This window comes from Vulpes lagopus, chromosome 1, assembly GCF_018345385.1.
Source record: "Vulpes lagopus strain Blue_001 chromosome 1, ASM1834538v1, whole genome shotgun sequence".
In the NCBI taxonomy this organism is placed as follows: Eukaryota; Metazoa; Chordata; class Mammalia; order Carnivora; family Canidae; genus Vulpes; species Vulpes lagopus.
The window spans coordinates 172764582-172786927 of NC_054824.1; the positions used below are offsets into that span (position 1 = coordinate 172764582).

Below are 22346 nucleotides of genomic sequence, written 5' to 3' on the forward strand. Positions count from 1 at the left end.
CTCCCTGTTCATTGTTACTTAGTCATGATAAGTGGAAGCTGCTGGTAGGATGAGAGATTTATATGGGACAGAAATTGAGATAAAGGAAATCTGTAGTAATTAATTAATCAATGACTTAGATTTTTACTCCTTACTTTTTATTCCATTTTCAAAGACGTTGTCTTTAAGATTCTGGTCATTTGGCATTTTCCATCCTTTCAACACAATGGAATGTATTAGATTATGGCATCCATGCAAGATTAATAATCTGAAGCGTTTTTTCTATTTGTAGTCAAGGATTTGAAGATCCTCAGCAAAGCCAGAAAACATTTCTTTTTCACTAGAAAAGTTTCAAACAGGAACTATTACTCAAACTAAATAGATTGAGTAACTAAACCTGAAATTGGCATTTCTTCCATGTATGAATTAAAAAATCATTTAATTTTTTTCATTTTATTTTAGTCACTGTATATATGCCTTATTTCCTGGGTCCGCGGGAAGCATGAGTCTGTTGGGACTTGGGACAAGAAGAAAACAAGACCTCTTCACAAGAAAAACCAGACACTAACAAAAAGTATCCCAAAGTCTGAAGAGCTAGACCACAAACATGGCTGACAGGGATCCTGCAGAGGGTAAGACTAGTCTGTACAGCACAGATTTTTCCATATTTGTGCTGTAGGAATCTAGAGCTGTGCTAAGAGAAGACCTCAAATGACAGAAGCTTGAAGTTTGGAAGTAAAAAAAGAAGCTAGCTTAATTGATTAGTTTGTTATGATTATTCTTACTCTTTTGTATTTACTGAAGTCCACCATTATGTCAGATTCAAATTGTAAGGAAGATTAATGTTTTAGAGACTCCAGTAGTATTAATTCAATACCTGTAGTATTGAAAAAATATATGCATCTTAGGGACCAATTTTTAGAGCTATATTTTTAAAAATAAAGACTAATGTGCCATCTATTTAGAGATCTTTGAATTATAGGGAAAAATGAAATTTAAATTTTTCATCTTGTGTATATATGTAGGAGATATAAAATAGGCAGAATAGGAAATATATATTTCAGAAGAGAGCATATTTACTTAAACCTTTTATTTAAGGATATTTTAAAATATATAGGAGAGCACTATAATGAATTCCCACGTACTCAACATTTAATTCCTTTTTTTTAAAGTTTTTATTTAAATTCTAGTTCATTAAAATACAATGTAATACTAGTTTCAAGTGTACAGTATAGTGACTTCAACATAACATAGGTTATAATTGAAAGTTAGATTTAATGCCTTGGATTTGCATTTAAATATTCCAGGCAGGCAAGAAGGCATTAAATCATTTTGTTGTTAGATACTTTACATCTCTTAAAGATAGATATTTTTTTAAAGTAATCAAATAGCATCACACCTGAAAAAATATTGATACTGTTTTTTTAATATTATATTTAATCAGAATGCACATTTTTCCACTTGTCTCAAATCTTTTTTGTCCTCCCTAATGTTTTTTTCCTCCACAGTTAGGGTTTTGCTTTTTTTTTTTCTTTATAGTGGGCCACTCACTGCATTTGATTGATCTTTTAGGTTGCTCTCTTTTAAAGCTTTATTATAGAAAAAGTCAAACATTCATGATAGTATAGAAGGAAATGAAATGAATCTCATGTACCCATAAAATGGCTTCATCTGCTGTCAACATATTGTTTCATCCGTAGTCTCCCTTCCTTCACTCATAATCTTGAATTGAAGAAAATTCTAGACATGTAATTTAGCCATAAATATGTGATACTTGTCTCTAAAAGGATGTTTTAAAAAATTATCACAATATATTGTACTTAAAAGATGAACAGTAATTCCATAGTATATATCTGGCATTCAAATTCTGATTATCTCATAAATATTTCAACAATTTGTTCAACATTAGATCTAAACAGTGTGGTCACACATTGCATTTTGTTGATATATTTGATGTCTTTAAGTTTCTCTTAATACGTTGGAAACCTCTCTTTTATTTTTCTTTTCATTGCCATTAGTTTTTATTTTTTGCTGTTATTAAGGAACCAAAGTCTCTTGTCCCTTTGAATTTCTCACATTCTAGGTTTTACCAATTATATGTCTGAGGCATGATTTAATGTATTCCTTTGTATAGTTCATGGAAACTGATAGCTCTAGAATCTTGATCAGATTGACCAGTTGTTTGGCAAGAATACTTCATAGGTGGTATAATGTACTTCCCATTGCATTGAATTGGGAGGTTAATAATGTCTGGTTTTCCCTCTTTCTGTGATGTTACAATTGATCAGTTCAACAGTTTTATCAATCTGATTGATTCATTATAAAATTTCTCACCAGCTTTTTTATAGTGGTTTTAGTTGCTGTTGACAATTACTGCCTAGATTCATTATTTTATTAGGGAAGAGGATATATTTAATACAATCAAAAATTGGTTCTGTCATTCAAAGTAGTTTTAAATTAGTATTATTTGTTAAATTTATTAACACATAAATTTGTCTTAATCAGCTTTACTGAAAACCAAGAGAAATAATGTTTAAGAAGAATGCCTTATAAACCATAAAAATCTATACACATATTACTTATTATTTATCAGGGATCTTGTTAAAATACAAAAAGAATTGGGATTTTTTTTCAATAAAAATTATAAATTTTTATCTCAATAGTCTCTCAAAAGGATTTGAAAAATGACCCGCCAATAAGTTCTCAGGCACAGGAGATCACAGTCCCAGCAAGTACCACCAAAGAAGCTCAGACCCCTGACCTTGCCTCTGATCTTAACAAAGTTCACCAAGAGGTAGAAACAGTAGGTCCAGGAAGTACAGACGCAGATGATCAATCAGAAAGTCCAGATGAAACAAATTATGAGAACTATCCAAAGGATAAAACAGAACATGAGAACAACCAGAGTTTTCAGGATGAAGAAGAAGGACATCAACTCTCTTTGGAAAGTCTAAGTGAAAAACCCTTGGATCCAGAACCCACCTGTTCTCCAAATGACAAGGTAGGAAGAGAAGATGCACTCTTCTGGAGCAGCTCTGCAGCCCTGCCTGAGGAAGTGAACAGCGGACCTGGAGTGTCACAGGAGCCACCTGCCATAGACCCTCAGGGTACCCAGAGCCCTGCTTATTCCCCTGCAGCACCAGAGAGCCAGAGTACAGTGAGGAGGCGACTGCTGGCACCAGGTGAGAGAGCCCATTGGACTTCTGTTTTGTATTGCTCTATTACAAGCATAGGTCAGGGTCCTTCTTTTTAGAGAATTTCTCTTCATAGGATCAAGGCCTTAGGGCCTTGCCCAAGGTCACTTAAAGAGATATGACTCAGCTGAGATTAGAGTGAGGTTTTTCATCTGCTAGACTAGCTCATTACACCACTTAGGTAGCTTCCAACACATTATTTTTTTCCAACACATTTTTAAATAATATTTGTATTTACTTATTGTTTGTAGTAATGTACAATTTTAAAAAGGAGGAGGTGCATGACTTTTTAAAACTTCACTTCTGGCTTTTTCTTTGTTTGGAGCAAACAAAGAATGTTTTACTTAACATTTTTAAAATATTTTTTCTTTTTAAAAACTAAATGCCACATAAATCTAGAGATGGGTATATTTAAAAACCAGCATCAGTGGTCCAGTGCCCTTAACTCAGTCATATTTTATAGGACTTTAAGTGAATCGGTTAATTTCTCTTTACATAATTTTCCCCACTTGTCTATTAAGGTGAATAAGCATCCTATCTTCCCTTATGAAGATAATAGTTATAGTGGTTAAGTCCTTAACTGGAACTCAAAAGAGACGTGGATTCTAGTTGTGGCCCTACCACTTGCTAACTTGGGTGACCTTAGGCAAGTGTCTTAACTTCTGTTACTTCAGTTTCCTATTTATAGAATGAAAAAGCTGGATAAGAGATAACTAGCTGGTCTCTCCCAGCTCTCTCTCTCTCTATAATTGCATGTATGGGTTTGTATTTTATAAGTACTTGGAAGAACTCATTCTAAATGCCTATTTGCCAAGTGCAACGGGATATAAAATCTAAGACTTTCTGTTCATCAGGGACTTGACTAAGGGCTGGAAGGAAGTTCCTGTTTTGCTATAAATCAGTGACTGATCTCAAATATATGTTTCTTTTCTTTTTTTTTCAAATATATGTTTCATTCACTAATCATTAGAATAGTCTAACTTCACTGAAAGCAATGACTATGTCTCTGTCATTCATTGTGTTTCTGTGGCACCTGGCATAGAGAAGCAACTTTATGAATAGTTGTTACATGAAATGAATGAATGTGATTTGTATGGACTATTCTATCATATTTTTACCAGTATACAGATTCACTGAATAGAGGAAGAAAATACAATTTTAAAAGTGCAAGCTGTGGGCAGTAACTTAATATAATGGAATGCTGATCTAGCAGATGAGAAACCTTGTTCTAATCTCAGTTTAGCTACATCTCTTTATGTGACCTTGGGCAAAGCCCTTAATGTCCCTGGACCTTTTGCCATGATAGATAAGGTGGAGCCACAGTGGGTGATATTAAAGATCCTTTAATATTCTGTGATATGATAGTTTAAATTCCTATTTTTGGGGGGTGTGATATGACTAAATACACAATCCTTTATAGATGGAGATGATTTTACTTCTTTATGTTAATAGCGTATACCGTTTTGAGTTATTTTTCCAGTAAGCACACACCTTGACTGTAGAGTGACTTAGAGTGCCCTCCTTTTCACTCACACATTTTTTAAGATGGATGTCTCACCCTACCTACATTTTTATGTAGCTCATAAGTTTTCTTAACTTGGTATTCCTTGCTTTTTATCCTTCCTTCACTGAGAGGTTCAAACTTGCTTTTGTAAGCTGTTTTGTAACTGTACAGTAATCTCTCTTATCTCTAAACTTAGAGTCTCTGCTATTTGTATACTTGGGGTCTTGAGGAGTCACATAACTTGAACTCTGGAATTAGAGTGTCTTTGCCTTATGATGTTGAGTCTAGCGTACAGCTAATGCTTTTTTTTTTTTAAACATTTTATTATGTGTGCTTTATTTATTTTTTAAATAGCTGTCATTTATTTATTCGAAGTAAGGTCTATGCCAAGTATAGGGCTTGAACTCATGACCCTGAGATCAAGAGTTGCATGCTCTACTGACTGAGCCAGCCAGGTACCCCTAGCTAACACTTCCTTAGTCCCTTTTTAATTTTGTACATTGTCAAGACACATTGTAGATAGGTTTGGCTGCAATATTAGGATGCTTGTTGCTTTGTCCTTGATGTAAGGGCCAGTGGGAAATAGTGAATTTAGCAACAGTAACCTTACATGAATTTCACTACTTCATTTTATTCTTCTAGGTAGAATAAAAGTAATAGCCTTAAGGAAAAGACAGGAAAAAAGTTAGCTTTGTATAAGAAGATTTTTACAAAGTATAGTAATCCTCTCAGTCTAGTAAGTCTTTGGTAAGAGGTTTAAAGTATATGATACCCCATTAGTGTATTGTCTAAAAATAATGTTCCTTTGCCCCCTAGAAGCTGAAAGTCATCAGCAAGAAACACAAGAATTGGAAGAAAACAAAGAGAATGCACTGGATACCGTAAGAAAGATGAATACAAAGAAGTTTTTGAATTATGGTGAGAACAAAATTGGTCTTATTTTATAATGTTGATTTACATTCAGAAATCCTCAGAGAAAGCACCTAGAAAACTAGCAGGTTTAAGCAGTTTTAACATTGTTTTGTATTGTATGGTTTTAATTCCAGTAGAGTTAATACATGGTGTTATATTAGTTTCAGCTGTGCAATGTAGTGATTCAGCAATTCCATACATCACCCTGTGCTCATCACAAGTGCGCTCCTTAATCCCCATCACCTGTTTCACCCAGCTCCCTGCCCTCTCCCTTCTGGTAACCATCAATTTGTTCTCTGTAGTTAGGAGTCTATGATCTTGGTTTGTCTCTTTTTTCTCCCTTACTCATTTGTCTTGTTTCTTAAATTCCACGTGTGACTGAAATCATATATTGTCTTTCTCTGACTGACTTACTTAGCATTATATTCTTTAGCTCCATCTGTGTTTCAAATGGCAAGATTTCATATTTTGTTGGTTAATATTCCAGTGTATGTTTGTGTGTGTGTGTGTGTACACCACATTTTCTTTATGCATTCATCTACTGATGGACACTTGGGCTGCTTCTATAATTTCGCTGTTGTAAATAATGTTGCAGTAAACATAGGGCTGCGTATATCTTTCTTAGTGTTTTTGTATTTTTTGTGTAAATACCCAGTAGCACAATTACTGGATGGTAGGGTAGTTATATTTTTAACTTTTTGAGGAACTTCCATATTGTTTTTCACAGTGGCTGCAACAGTTTGCATTCCCACCAATGGTGCAGGAAGGTTCTCCTTTCTTCACAAGCTACCAGCACGTATTGTTTCTTGTGTTATTGATTTAGCCATTGTGATAGGTGGGAGGTGATAGATAACCTATTTGTAGTTTGATTTGCATTTCTCTGATGAGGAATGGTGTTGAGCAAGTGTCTGTTGGCCATCCAAATGTCTTCTTTGACATGAACAGAAGTATCTGTTCATTTCTTCTGTCCATTGTTTAATTTATTTGTTTTTTGGGTGTGTTGATTTGTGTAAGGTCTTTATAAATTTTTGATACAAACCCTTTATCAGATATGTCATTTGCATATATCTTCTCCCATTCAGTAGATTGCCTTTTAGTTTTGTTGATTGTTTCCTTTGCTGTGCCGAAGCTTTTTATTTTGATGTAATCCCAATAGTTTATTTTTGCTTTTATTTCCCTTGCTTCAGGAGACCTATCTAGAAAAATGTTGTTCTAGTTGATGTCAGAGGCCTTACTACCTGTGTTGTTTTCTAGGATTTTATGGCTTTATGGTTTTAGGTCTCACATTTAGGTCTTTAATTCTTTTTTTTTTTTAAGATTTTATTATTTATTTATTCATGAGAGAGAAAGAGAAAGAGAGAGGCAGAGACATAGGCAGAGGGAGAAGCAGGCTCCATGCAGGGAGCCCAACATGAGACTCGATCCCGGGTCTCCAGGATCACTCCCTGGGCTGAAGGCAGCACTGAACCCACTAAGCCACCCAGGCTGCCCAGTCTTTAATCCATTTTGAATGTGTTTTTATGTATGGTAAGAAAGTGATCTAGTTTCATTCTTTTGCATGTAGCTGTCCAGTTTTCCCAGCCATTTGTTGAAGAGACTTTTTCCCAGTGAATTTTTGTTTCCTGCTTTTTCAAAGACTAATTGGCCATATAGTCATGGGTTTATTTCTGGGTTTTCTTTTGTGTTCCATTGATCTGTGTGTCTGTTTTTGTGCCAGTATGATACTGGTTGATTACTACCACTTTGTAATATACCTGGAAGTCTGGAATTATAATACCTCTAGCTTTGCTTTTCTGTTTCAAAATTGCTTTGGCAATTCAGGGTCTTTTGTGGTTCCATATATATTTTAGGATGAGTTGTTCTAGTTCTGTAAAAAATAGTGTTGATATTTTGTTAGGGGTTGCATTAAATCTGTAGAATACTTTGGGTAGTGTAGCCATTTTTATGATATTTGTTCTTCCAGTCTGTGAGCATGGAATGTCTTTCCATTTCTTTGTGTCATCTTCAGTTTCTTGCATCAGTGTTCTTTAGTTTTCAGAGTATAGATCTTTCACTGCTTTGGTTAGGTTTATTCCAAAGTATCTTCTTATTTTTGGTGTGTCAATGGGATTGTTTTCTTGATTTCTGTTTCTGCTGCTTATTAGTATACACAAATATAACAGATTTCTGCACATTGATTTTGTATCCAGCAACTTTACTGAATTCAATTATGAGTTCTGGTAGTTTTTGGTAGTATCTTTAGGGTTTTCTGTATAGAGTATTGTTTCTTCTGCAAATAGTGAAAGTTTTACTTCTTACCAATTTGGAAGCCTTTTATTTCTTTTTTGTCTAATTATTGTGACTTTTTTTAAATGTATTTTTTCAAACGTTTGGTAATAAGTAATAGTAAAAGAGAGCAATAGAGTTTTAAGGATTTTCCTTTAGGGGTCTGGCAGATATTTTGCCATCCTTAACAAAAATGGGAATTCCCATAGGAGGAAGGGCTTTCCATAAATAAGAAACTAAAACTGCTTTTTTATTACAGAGTATTAACTTCTCAAATGGCATTTTTTACATTTTGACCCTTTCAGAAAAAATGGCCCATTGTAGGTATTAGGTACTTTGAGAAGGTGAAAGACTATTGCAATAGTTTATTTCTAAATCACATTATTAGTTACAGCAACAAATACATAAACTTAGCTTTTACCTTTTAACAAAAATACTGTAACTTCAAATAATTAAGACAATAGAGAAGAAGTATTTCTGGTGGACCTTAATTAATATCTCAAACTTTAAAGGATATAGACAAACTCACCACAACTAGTAAAATCTAACTCGTTTTAAGCTTTCCCCAGGTTTATTTTCTGATCTATGTTCTAATTTTGTGTTTTATTTTCCCATTCTCTGACAGGCTCCATCTTTTTTGGCTTCCTGGTTATGACACTTTTTTTGCTAAGTTGTGTTAATAGCTTCTATTCCTCTCCAGCCCAGCAAGTGCCCAAAAATCCAGCTTTGGAGGCCTTTTTGGTTCAGTTCAGCCAATTGAAGGATAAATTTCCAGGCCAGAGTTCCTTCTTATGGCAGAGAGGACGTAAATTTCTCCAGAAGCACCTCAATGCTTCAAACCCTACTGAGCCAGCCACCATCATATTTACAGCAGCTCAAGAGGGAAGAGAGACCCTCAAGTGCCTGAGCCACCTCGTGGCAGATGCCTACACCTCCTTCCAGAAAGTCTCTGCCATTCAAATTGATGGGACTGGAAGAACCTTTCAGGACAGTGACACAGTCAAGCACTTGGTTGATGTGGAGCTGAGCTCGGGATTTGAGAATGGCCAGAAGGCTGCCGTGGTACACCACTTTGAATCCCTTCCTGCAGGTTCTACCTTGATCTTCTATAAGTATTGTGACCATGAGAATGCTGCCTTCAAAGATGTGGCCCTAGTCCTGACTGTTCTCCTAGAGGAAAAAACATTAGAAGCAAGTGTTGGCCCCAGGGAAACTGAAGAAAAAGTTAGAGATTTACTCTGGGCCAGGTTTACCAACTCTGACACTCCTCGCTCCTTCAACCACATGGACTCTGACAAATTGAGCGGGCTCTGGAGCCGCATTTCACACCTGGTGCTGCCTGTCCAGCCTGTGAAGAGCATAGAAGAACAGGGGTGCCTTTTATAAGTTAAGAACAGAATTGGTTTTTGAAGACATGGAGTTATTAAAAAGTCAGTTTAAAAACCTGTTTCTGTGGAAGGAGGTTGATGAAAAGCCTGGAAAGCACAAATGAGCTTATTTTAGAGAAAAAAAATTCATTTTTTTACCTTTTGTAAAATCTTTCTAAGCTTGACAAAACTTGACTTTTTTTTTTCCTGGCCTTTCAAGTAAATCAGGTTTAAAATATGCATAAAAATGTAACTGAGGCTCTTTTTTTAATTTAAATCTAAAAATATAGCAACAGAATCATTGCACGGGAGATAAAATCTTCTCAGAATGACTACAGTGATTTTTGTTTCAGAGTCTAAGGAGCCTTTGGCTAGTGTTTGGACTTGGACTAGAGTAATTACAATTTTGTGAAGCAATGGTAATTAAAAAAAATGTTTTTTTCTATCATGTTAAGTATTTTTTAAACTGATTTTAATAACCTAGTCATGGGATTATATCTTATACTAATTTGCATTTTTAACAGTATGAAAAGAAACGTGAATTCAAATACTTAGCTATATGTAAGGCACTGTGCTTTTATTCCGTTAATGGGCTGAGGTGTAAAAGCAACTATCCTCAAGAAATGTTCTTAAATTTTGGAAGCAAGGAGGAAATTATTTATAATCATTGGAAATGAAGCAATTCCAATGGACCATATCTTTACTTCAGCTTTCTTGAATGCTTTAGAGCAGTGGTTTCTAAGCTGTGTCTACTGACAACCCTCCCCTTTTTATCAGAGCAGTTCTGCTTTTGACTGCTCTATATAGTGGGAGTCTCCATAAGATTTAATTGGAGCAAAGAGTTCTGATAATGAAATTTGAGAATCATTGATTAAGTGAAAAAAGTCTTAGAAGATAGGAATAAGGGGAGGAAAATAATATATTAAAACTTATGAGTTGGAAGATGAAATAATAGGTTTATTATACAGACATGCTATTTATAAAAGATAAAGACATAAAGATGAACAGCAGAATGTATAAACTGGTATTTGCTGAGTATATTTCTGATGTTTTTGTTAATTTTTGTTAATCATCATTTCTGTCTCCCCTGAATGGAATTTTATAATTGTCTAGGATGAGAGTTTGAGTGCCATTTAATTTAAGCAGAACAGATTTTAATAACTAATTGAATAGATTTTATCTGGGTACAGTAGCATAACTTCACCATGCTATCTACTTGTTACACAGTGATGGAACATATAAATGCAGATAGCTGAAAACACCAGTAGGTTAACAATTAAAGAAATCCAAGAGACACTATACTTCCTAAAAGGAAGCAGACATGGTGAATAGATTCTAAGAGGTTTTAATGACCAATAGTAAATGTTGGACCGTGTTCTGTGATTATGAGAAAGATTGAGAACAGTGTTGATGGAGACAGTAGTTGTTAATTTGCATTGCAGCTCTGAAGGCAGAACTCTAGTAAAATTGTATAAAGGGTTTGTTCCATGACGTGGAACCATCACCATGATCTTGGAATATCTCAACTAGGTTTTGGCTTCTCTGCTGCTGTGAGAGCAGAATATGTATGTATATTATGTGTGTGTGTGTGTGTGTGTATCTTTCCCGTGTTTCCAAAAAGCTTTTTATGTTTTAATCATGTGACTTCTTTGCTTTAAAGAAGTCACATGATTAAAACATGAAAAGCTTTTTGGAAACATTGGGAAGATACAGGGATCTTTACTGATACCTAAAAAGAGATTATAAAGACATGGGGGAAGAATCTATTGGAAAATATCTGTCACAGGAAAGACACATACATCTGTTCTATCCAAGGCCTTAAGTGGTGGTCAGTTGAGTGTAGGGCATACCTAAAAGAACTGTTTTCGTTTGTGACTTTGTGAAGGAATCTTTCAAATAGATTTGAGTAAATACCTGCCTGAACAAAAGGACAGAGCATAGTAAATATAATATCAGTATCAATCCAATACAGAATCAGAGGAAATTGAAGAAAAATGTATATACCGTATTTGAATTTTTTCCTGTATTTCTAGATCTCAGGTGCCAGCTAACATTCTGTCACACAAAACCAATGGTGCCTTGTAGACTTGTTCTGTTGGCCTGCTGACCTGTGCTACCTCAGATCTATGAAGAACCAGTATAAAATGTGCATACCCAATCTACCAGTGTTTCAGATCACAGATGAAAAAAACATTTTTGTTTCTTCATTCAGTTGAATATGATTTTTCATCATTTCCTTTCAATATAATTTAGAAAAAGATTGTAAACTGGCACTTTTTCTTTTAATGTTTAGCCTTTGTTAAAAAAAACACTTTTCCTTTCATGTATAAGTGCAATCAGCTGAAACTGTTGTCAGTTTTCTATCCACTATTTCAAAACTTATATTAAAAAGAAGCAGTTTATTAGTTTTGGGTCTATTCATGAATAAAATGATTATTTTTAAAGCATAAAACTTTATATTTTTTAAATGTACAAATAATTAAAATGTATTATCTAATGTATGCTTAACATTAATTTCTATTCAGTTATTTTTTTTTCAAGTTTCCAGATTTTCTTTTGCGTATCTGGGATTTCATCTTTCATTACTTTTGCAGTTTAGTTTTTTTTTTTAGAATAGTGACTCATGGGCATAGGATATCATACATGATACCATATATAACTGTTTAATTATTATCACAGAAAAATTGTAATTACATTCTACATTAATATAAGTTGCATCCTGAATGATATCAGAGTTCCAGAAGAAACTGGTATAGAATCAGACACTGGTGTAGAATCAGTCCAGACACTGGACTTTGGAGTTTTCTTTTTCTCCTGTGAGGTAGTTTTAAGTTTCTCAGTTAGTTTTGAAGAGTTGGCAGAGAAGTTTCAGGGGATTCCTATGGCTAAAAGAATTAATGCTGTTGTTTCTTTTTGTATCTTTTAAATCAATAAAATAGCTTAAATGTATTTTGTTTGAAAGCCTCCAAGCTTTATGGTTGGGCTCAGCAGGCCTGTGACCTATCATCCTCCAGCTAATGACCTGGTTGAAAGTGCTAGCTGCTGCAATGTAAAAACATTAGACACTTTCACAGTTTTTAATTGTTTGAGTTACACTTTTATCCATTAAAAGCATAATGAGAACTGATGTTCAAATATAACAAGCAAAAATAAATAAATAAATAAATAATAAAATAAAACATAACAAGCAGAGTATGTGAAAGTGATAATAATACAGCAAGGTGATCTTCACTGGGACTATATTTGCATGTACCTGACCAAAATTTTTACGTAGCTTATGTAGATGTCTAACGTTTCAAAAACTAATGTTAAATAGAAAACATATCCCATTAGAGTTATCATTTAATGAGAATAAAACATAACCACACATAGTTTATTTGTAGAGAAGTATTTAGAAATAGCAAGATGAAGAAACTGTTTTTAAATATCTTCTATCATTTCTTTTGTCATAATCACCAATAAGTAAATCACTTGGTAGCCCTGATTGCCAGAGAAGTCTGCTATCCCATCATGCCACCAGCCAAAATAGGGACTGACTGGCACCCATTAGAAGCTGCTGCCACAGAAAAATTCCCAGGGATGGGCTCTTTCCACAATGAGCTTCTGCAACTGTTGGGAGATTGGTAAGAGTTCTACAGGCCTGCAGAGCCCGTAAAGCACATCACTTGATGACGGCGTGGGTGCAGGTTATGTGTGCATAGATCATATAAGGGTAGCCAGAGACCTGGAACAAGACAAGTGTCTGAAGAGTTTGCATCACAGGAGCAGGCCCTTGGGGCATCTGCCAAATCCCAAACTTTAACTTGCGTAATATATACATTCCCATGAAGACCAAGCTAGAGGAATTTGTGGTGCCTTGCCATGGCAGGGCCAGGCTAGCTGGCCAGGATATCTTACAGTAAGAGACACGTAGGAGGCTTCATTGGTGGGAAAGCTTGGGGTTCCATTGAGGAGCTGGTCCAAATAGGGACTGTCCTCAGTTTGAAGGTACTGCCTCAAGAGTTTTGGAGGGTAGGCTCCCTTTACCCTGGAGGCCATTAAAGTGGTTGAGGTCCAGACAGAGCACCAAGGCCTTGAGGGCATCAACATCCCAGGGCCTGAGGGGGTGCTTGCTGACTGGGACTGCCCATGTGCCAACTGCAATTTAGCTAGGGACCTAGGACAGGGCAAGGGTCCTTAGAGGCCACATGACAGGAGCAGGCTACTAGGGATACATCTGCCTAATTCAAAACTTAACCTGCACAAAGGCATCTATTTGCTCTTAACGCAGAGCTGGATATATTGGGATTTTGTTGCCAGGGCAAGGCCTGCAGAGGTGGCCTGGCAATATATTCACCTGAGGGGCTTGGTTGCTATAGAAGTCGGGGACCACATGGGGCCGCACTTCAACACGAGGATTGACTGTTGCCAGATTTGAGCAGCAGCCTCAATGATTTTCATGGGTGGGCTCCTGCCATAGTAGGCTTTGCAGGTGGTTGGGGACCAGCCTGAGCTCTACAGGCCTGCAGGACCATGGCTGCCAGAGGTCAGCTGACAGGGTGTGTAGGATGCATACATGGGTCATGCAAGTAATTGTAGACAGGGGCATGGAACAGGCCAAGTGTAGGGAGAAGCCAGATTTCACAAATGCACCATGGGGGCTTATGGCATTTGCCTTACTTCAAGCCCTAACCTTGACAAATATGCATATTCCCCGTGGAGGCAAAACTGAAAAGAACCTGAACCATCTTGCCAGGACAGGCCCAGGCATGCCAGCTGGGATATCCTCCACTTAAGAGATGCCTGGGAGCCTAGATGCCTGATAAGCCCTGGATCTCGTCAAGCAGGCAGTCAAAATGAGGACTTCATGTTACCAGTTTAAAGGGGGTGGTGGGGGATGGGCCCAAACTCCACAAGCTTAGGAGCTCTAGCTGCCGGAACTTGGCCAACAGTGTGTACTGTATGAGCTGTGCAGGTCAAGGAGGCCATGCAACTTGTAACTGGCAAGTGTAGAAAAGGCCAGGTCTACAGTGCAGGCTCTTGGGGCCTCATGGCATCTGTCTAATTGTAAATCCTAACCTATGCAAATGCACATTTTGCCCTGAAGGGAAAGCTGGAGAAATTAATACTGCCTTAATAAGGCAGGCCTGATGGCTGGCCTTGGTATCCCCCATAAGAGATACATGCGAGCCTGGATTGCTGGAGAAACCTGAAACCACATCAGGCAGCCAGCAAATGGGGACTTTCTCCAGTTTGAAGCAACAACCTAAGAAAGATTTTAGGGGGTGGGGTCCCTCCACCATGGAGGCAATACAGATGGTCAGAGACCAACCGGTGCTCCACGGGGCAGGAGGGCCTTCACTGCCCCAGGCAGGCTATAGGGGTGTGAACTGTGCATGCAAGGGCCACCGCCCATCCACAGTGCCGAGTGATGGTTGCTCAGAGTGGGTTGTTGAGAGCTACAAGGCCTCTCCCTAATTCTAAGCCTTAACCTACAGTAACATACATATTGTCCCAAAGGCAAAGCTAGAGAAACCTGGACTGCCTTACCAAGTGGGATGAGCAAACTGGCTGGGATAGCCTTCACTGAGAGGCACCTGGGATCTTGGATTCCTGGAGAAACCCAGGATACCATTAGGCATCCAGTCCAAATGGGGACTGTTGCCAGTTTAAAGCTGTCCCCTCAAGTTTTGAGGGGTGCTCCCTCTGCTCTGGAGGCCATGCAGATGGTTGGGAAGGACTGTTGATAGGGTCTGCACTGATTAGGGCAGCCAAGAACCTGGAATTGGGCAATGTCAGGAGAACCATATCTCAAGAGGGATCTCTTGGGGATCCATGGCATCTAACTGATCTCTATATGAATGTGCATATTCCTGCTGAAGGCAAAGCTAGAAAAGTGTGGATCGCCTTGCCAGGGCCAGATTTCAAGGCCTGGCCAGGGTATCTTCCAATAAGAGACATCTGAGAGCCTTGATTACAGCAGAGGCCCAGGACCCCAACAGCCAGCCAGTCCACGAGGGGACTGTCACACGTTTTAGCTGATGCCTCAGCGATTTTCAGGTGGGATCCCTCCACCCTTGAGGCTATGCGGGTGGCTAGGGATGGGCCTGAACTCCACAGTCCTGGAGAGTTCTGGCTGCCCAAGTTTGGCTGACAAGCCTCCTACTCTGCATGCACAGTCCATGGCAGTCAGGGTAGCCAGGTACCTGGCACACGCCAAGTGTAGGGTTAGGCCAGGCTTGGCAGTGGGGTTTCATATATCCCAGACATCTGGCTAATTCCACACCCTAACCTACACAGATGTGCATATTCCCCCACAAAGCTCCCCTGGGGATCCTGGACTGCTTTGCCAGGGGCTGGTCTGTGTATCCTCCAGTAAAGAGACACTTGGGAGCCTTGATTGTGGCAGAAGCCTGGGACACCAGCAGACAGTAAGTCCAAAAGGGACAGGCTCACCCATTTCAGCAGCTCTCTCAGAATGCTAAATGGTGGGTGGGCTCACTCTACCCCTGAAACTACATGGAGGTGGTTAGGGATGGGTGGTGGCTCCATAGGCCTAGAGACCCAGGATGCCTAAGGGTGGCTAATGGGGTGTATACTCTACACATGCAGATCATACAGATCAGAGAATCCAGGGACCAGGACTGGGCAACGTCAGGAGAATCTAGGGTCCAGAGCAGGCTCTTGGGGGTCCATGGCATCTTCCTGTTTCCAAGCTCTAACAGATACAAATGGGCATATTTTCCTTGAAGGTAAAACTGCAGGAATCTGGGCTGCCTTACCAGGATTGGTCCTGGCTGACTCACTGGGGGTCTCCTTCACTAAGAGCCATCTGGAGCCTGTAGAGCTGTAAAAGCCAGGGACTCCAGCATGTAGCCAGTGTGAAGGAGGACAGACGTTGCCAGTGTAAAGCTGCCTCCTCACAAAGATTTTTGAAGAATAGTCTCCCTCCAACCAGAATGTTACATACTTGGCTGGGGACCAGTCTGAGCTCCACAGACCAGGAAGGGCTCCCACTTGCTCAAGACTGCCCCTGTGTGGGCCACACAGGTCAGGGATGCGCTGGCCCTTGACAGGACGTTGGGAGAAGCCTGGTAACAAGAGGGGGCTGTTGGGAATATTGCAAGCCTCAACTCACAAATTCACATATTACCCCTGAAGGCAGAGCTTAAGGAATCTGGGCTGCCTTTCCAGGGTTTGGCAGCACAGGATGGCCTGGGTGCCCTTCCTAAGGGACACCTGTGAACCTTGATGACTGCTCAGCCCAGTCCCCAAAAGGCATAATAGAGTCTAATAGATAAGTGCTCACTGTTGCCAGTGTAATGCTCCAACTCGGAGAGGTTTTGGGTGGGCTCCTTACCCCCCTAGAGGCAATGCAGTTGGTTGGGGCCTGGCCAAAGCTCCACAGGCCTGGAGCATTAAGGCTGCCAAAGGCCAGCAGACAGTATGCATATGCACATGCGTGGATGCAAGGGTCGGTGTGCCAACAAGACCTGGCAGTGTGAGGAGAATTCAGGTATTAAGAGCAGGCTCTTGAGCTTACAAGGCAACTGCTGGATTCCAAGCCCTAACCCATGCAAATGTGGGTATTACCACTGAATGCCTAACTGGAGTCATCTGTAATGCCTTGCCAAGGTTGGATCAACAGTTGGCCAGGGTAGCCTCCAATAAGAGATACCTGGGAGCCCTGATTCTGCAGAAGCCCGGGAACCCAGCGGACAGTAAGTCCACGTGGGCACTGACTTGCTCGTTTCAGCAGCTACCCCAGAGCCATGTCCTGAGCGGGCAGGTGCGCTCCCTCCATCCTTGAGGCTATGCAGGTAGTTGGGGATGGGCTCTAGCTCCACAGGCCTAGAGGGCCCCAGCTGCCCAAGGGTGGCCGACATGATATGAACTATGCGTGCATAGGATGAGTAGATCATCATTGTCAGGGACCTGGGACAGGTCAGGAGAGGCTGGGTCATGAGAAAGGGCCCTTAGGGGTTTAGAACTTTGGCCTCATTGCAAGGCTTGCCTACCATTGTGGAATATGGCCCCTTGCCCTCCCATCCCCCAAACCCGGAGTCACAGCTGGAGGTTTTTCAACTTCCTTCTGAGGAAAAGGCTGGCCAGGTGGGACAGGGTATCCATCGATTAGGAGTCACGTGGGAGTCCTGGTTCCCTATGAAGCCAGGGACCACATCAAGCAGGAAAACTGCATGTGGCCTATTATCCATTTTTTGGCTGCTGCCATGCCAGAGCAGTTTTTTGAGGTGGACTACTTCCATGCAGGAAGCTTTGCAGGTGATTGAGGCCTAGCTGGAGCGCACAGGCTTGCAGGGCTGGGTTGCCTAGGCCAGCTTACAGGTGTGTGTACTGTACATATGCTGAAGATGCAGATCAGGGTAGCTAAGGATCTGAACAGGGCAAGATCACTCTTGGGGTGGCAGGGCAACTGCTTGATGCCCAGCCCTAACCTACCAACCTAACTGGAGCCTTCTGAGCTGCCCTTATGGGGTAACCTCCCATAAGAGACACTTGGGAGCCCTGGTTGCTGCAGAAGCCAGGGACCCCAGCAGACAGTAAGGCTATGTGACACTGATTATCATCCATTTCAGGGGCTGCCACCATGATGCAAGGGGTAGGTGGGGGGGGAGGGGTCTATCCATCCCTGTGGCTAGGCACTTGGTTGGGGATGGGCCCTGCTCCACAGGTGTAGAGAGCCCCGTTTGCCTGAGAGTGGCTAGTGAATTTGAACTGTGCATGCACGGGACACACAGGTCAGGGTTCCCAAAGCCCTGGAATAGGGTGAATGCTGGGAGAGGCTTGGTCACAGGACCAGGTTATTGGAAGTACCTGGTATCTGCCTGATTCCAAGTCTCACTCTACACCAACGTGTATATTCCCTCTGGAGGCAGAGCTGGAAGGATCTGAACTGCTGGCCTAAGTGGCAGGGCAGGAGCGCTAAGGCACCTTGCAATCTGAGCATCCTGGGAACCCTACTTGGTGTTGGGGCCTCACTTCATCAGCCAGCCTAAGTAGGTATTGATTACGGCTGCTTTAAATCTGCCACCTTGCAAAGATTTTCAGGTGGTGGGCTTTCTGTGCCCCGAGGCCAGTCAGATGGATGAGGTCCTGGAGAGGCCCATTGCGAGTTATCAGACTGCATATGAGTAAACCTCGAAGGTCAGAGAGCCAGGAGTCTGGAACAGTGAAATGTTGGGAGAGGTCTGGACAGGCATTGCTGTGGGTGGGGTAGCTGGCATCTTCCTAATTCTTTTTTTTTTTTTTTTTAAGATTGTATTTATTTATGAGGGAGGGAGGGCGGGAGAGAGAGAGAGAGAGAAAGAGAGAGAGAGAGAAAGAGGCAGGGAGCTCCCTGCCATGCAGGGAGCCTGATGTGGGACTCGATCCCAGGTCTCCAGGATCACACCCCGGGCTGAAGGCAGCGCTAAACCGCTGAGCCACCCAGGCTGCCCTATCTTCCTAATTCTAATCCATCACCTACACAAATGGATACATTCCCCTGAAAGCAGAGGTGGGCTCATCTGGGCTGCCTTGCCAGGGCTGGATCTGGTGGGCTGGCTGGGGTATCCACCAATAAGAGACACCTGGGAGCCTGACTGCCACTGCAGCCTGGTCCCTATCAGGTAGCCAGTCCTCCGGGGGCCTGTCTGTAGCCCATTTCAGGGGAGCTCCGGTCTGGTGTTGAGAGGGGTGGTCTACTTCCACCCTTGAGGCAATGCACATGGTTGTGCTGGGGCCCCAGCTGGCCAGTGGTGGGTGAGGGGACATGCAAGTCACACTTGCCAGGGACCTAGAGCAGAGCAAGCAGTGGGAGAGGCTGAGGTCTAGGAGAGGCTTGTGCAGGTCCAGAACGTGGGCCTAGTCACAAGGCTCACCTACCATTGTGGACTATTCCTCCAAAGGCAGAGCTGAAGGTTTTACAACTCCCTTTTGAAGGAGGGGCTGGGCAGGCAGGACAAAGTATCTCTTGATTGGGAGATAGCTGGGAGTCCTGGTTCCTTGTGAAGCCTGGGACCCCATCAGGCAGCAAGTCCATATGGAGATTTACTGTCTTCCATTTGCAGCTATTTGCTAGGAGAAATTTTCCAAAGATAAGCTACTTCCCACCACAGGCCAAGCAGCTGGTTGGGGCCTGGTGGTGCTTTCATAAGCTGGGAGCGCTGGGTCAGCCCAAGGCCAACTTAGCAGGTGTATAACGTACATGTGTACTCCACAATGGAGTTAGTGGCCTGGAGCAGGGCAGTGTTGGGTGAGGCCAGGTCAGAGGAGGAGGCTGTTGAGGGGAGAAGGCATTGGCCTGACGCACAAGGTGGGATATTTCCCTTGAAGGCAGAGCTAGAGATTTCTCAACAGAGCCATGCAGGGCCTAGACTGGCAGGCAATTGTATTTTCCATGTGGGGACCCCTGAGAATCCTGGGTTTTAGAGGACCCTGGAACCCCATCAGGCATCAAGTCCACAGGGGGACTGACTGTTGCCCTTTTGCAGCCATGGGCTCAGAGTGGTTGCCTTAAGGTGAGCTTCCTCTACCCTGTAGTCTATTCAGATGGCGGGCATCCTGCCTGAGCTCCAGAGGCCAGAGAGCCTTGGCCACCAGAGAAATGCTGACAGGGTATGGACTGTACATGACAGGGTATGGGCAATGCAGCCTGTGACCTGGGACAGAGCAATGTTGGGGGAGGCTGGGTCACAAGAGCGGGTATTGGGAGTACAGGGCATCTTATTAATTCCAAGGCTTAACCTACACAAGTGTGTGCATATTCCCCTGAGGCAGTGCTGGAGGAATCTGGACTGTCCTGACAGGGTGAGGGGACAGGACGGCTGGGGTACTCTCTGATAAGAGACACATGGAAACTGATTGCTGGAGAACCCTGGGACTCCATCAAGTGGTTAGTTCATATGGGGACTGACTGTCACCAGTTTAAAGCTGTTGCCTTAAAAATATTTCAAGGGGTGGGCTCCCTATAACTTGAAGCTGACCAGGTCACTGGAGTCCAGGTGTAGTGCCACAGGGCCGAGGGCCGCCTGTGTCCCAAGGCTGGATGACACAAGTGGAATATGCATACACAGTTTGCACAGGTCAGGATAGCCAGGGATCTAGAACAGGGCATTGTCAGGCAAGGCAGATTCACAGGATGGGGCTTTGGGGACCCTGGCCAAATCCCAAACCTTCATCGACACAAATGTGCCATACCGCAGTGAAGGCAGAGTCGGGGAGTCTGGCCTGCCTGGTCAACACTGCATTCTGAGGGCTGGTAGGGGACTGTCCTTCAGTAAGAGACACCTATAGCCTTGATTGCAGCAGAAGCCCAGGACCCCTATGAAGCAGCCAGGCCACATGGGGCCTGACTGCCACTACTTGAAAGCTGTTGCCTTAGAAAGATTTCAGTGGGTGGGCTTCCTCTGCCATAGAGGCTCTGCAGAGGGTTCAAGACTGTCTGAGTTCCATAGGCTTGAGGGCCTTGGCTGCCCAAACCTGGTTAATGGGATGCGTATTGCTCATATGTAGGCTATGCAGGTGAGGGAAGGCAGGATTTTGGAACTGAGGACGTGTGAGGAAAGTCTAGGGCTCAAAGTGGGCTTTTGGTCACCTGCGACATCTGCTTAATTCCAAACCCTAACCCGTGCAAATGCTCATATCTTTTTCTGAAGGCTGAGCTAGACGTATCTGGACCACATGGCCAGGGTGGAGCCTCATGGGCTCTTTAGTCTTCAGCAAAAGATATCTGGGAGTCTAGGGGCATCTGGGTAGCTCAGCTGGTTGAGTGTCTGACTCTTGATCTTGGCTCAGGTTATGTTCTCAGGGTCGTGGAGTCGAGCTCCATGCTCACAGAGGAGTCTGCTTCAGATTTTCTCTCTTTTCTCCTGCCTGCTCTCTTGCTCTCTAATAAGCAAACAAAATTAAAAAAAAATAAAGGACACCTGGACATCTTGATTATTGGTAAGCCTGGGACCCCATCAGTCAGCCAGTCCAGACAGGGACTGCCACCAGTTTAAAGGTGCCACCTCAGAAAGATTTTTTGGGGGTGTGCTCTCTTATCCTGGAGGTTATGCCCAGGGTGGGGGACCGTCCAAGCTCCACAGGCTTGGAGGAACTGACTGCCCTTGGCCAGCAGAGGAAGCACATTCAGTACATGAATGGACCTCGCAGATCATAGTAGCAGAAGCCTATTATAGGAAAAGTGTGGAGTGAGGTCAAACCACTGAAGCAGTTGGTGGCACCGGGCATCTGGGTAATTCTGGGCCCTAAATACACATGCACATATTCCTCCTGAAGACTTTTTTTTGGAGGGGAAGGCAAATGAATGCTCAGACTGAGTCTGCCTTTGTCAACAATGTGTTTAACACGATACAGTGGATTTATGAATTTCACAAGCATATAGGATGTCTTTTAATAGACCATAAAGACATAATCCAGACCAATGGTAGATTAATCATACAATCATTCCAGGAAAGGGGAGTTGAAAGGAATAGAGTCCCACTTTAACTGAGGTGTGCCTTTATATGAGTTGGCATTGGGGGAAGCCAGCTTGGTCAACTGGGAACTGACTTCCAGCTGCCAGTGCAAAAGTAGAAGTCCTGCATTGATGGAGCATGGGCCACGGTGCTAGAGAAGAGGGATGCTAGTATTGATGGGAAAGAGAATCTTCCAGGAGCCGCAACACGGCTTTTACCACTGCTGGTAAAAGAGCCGCCTTTATTGCTGCAGGATCTAAGTGCCCCATGGTTTTCAGGTTGTTATTTCAGGTCAGCAAATTGTAGCCTTGCTCATACCAAACACTGTCGATCATCCTCACAAACTCCGTATTTGCAGTCTTAGTGTCCCCTCATCACTGTGACATCTTCTTCTGTTTTTGACAAACTCCAGCAGAGCCACTCAGCAGCTGAGCAGCAGCTCTTATCCATGTGGACAGAGGAGATGATGACATCCTGACACATCTTACTTCGTTTTTGTATGGTTGATACAAAATGAACAAACCTTTTAGAATTTAAAAAAAAAAAAAAAAAGAGTTTTGTTGGAGTCCAAGTTAAAACAGCTGCTGCTCAGGATACACAGTCTTCAAGAAGATCCAGGAAAGGAACATTTGGGGTAGGGTTATACACATTTTTTACATAAATACTTACAAATCATTAGACATTT

General features: G+C 41.9%; 1 protein-coding gene across 3 annotated transcripts in view; it reads left to right on the forward strand.

Annotated features, from left to right (window-relative positions):
- The window catches only part of LOC121491472 (torsin-1A-interacting protein 2-like), a 36559-nt gene extending 24389 nt beyond the window's left edge, over positions 1-12170 (forward strand). For all 3 annotated transcript variants that reach the window (XM_041756431.1, XM_041756439.1, XM_041756420.1), the window contains 4 exons: positions 442-611; positions 2643-3161; positions 5494-5595; positions 8480-12170. In XM_041756431.1, the coding sequence (XP_041612365.1) occupies positions 587-611; positions 2643-3161; positions 5494-5595; positions 8480-9240 (1407 nt within the window). In that variant the 5' untranslated portion in view covers positions 442-586 and the 3' untranslated portion in view covers positions 9241-12170. The remainder of the gene's footprint in view (positions 1-441; positions 612-2642; positions 3162-5493; positions 5596-8479) is intronic.
- The last annotated feature ends 10176 nt before the right edge of the window (positions 12171-22346 follow it).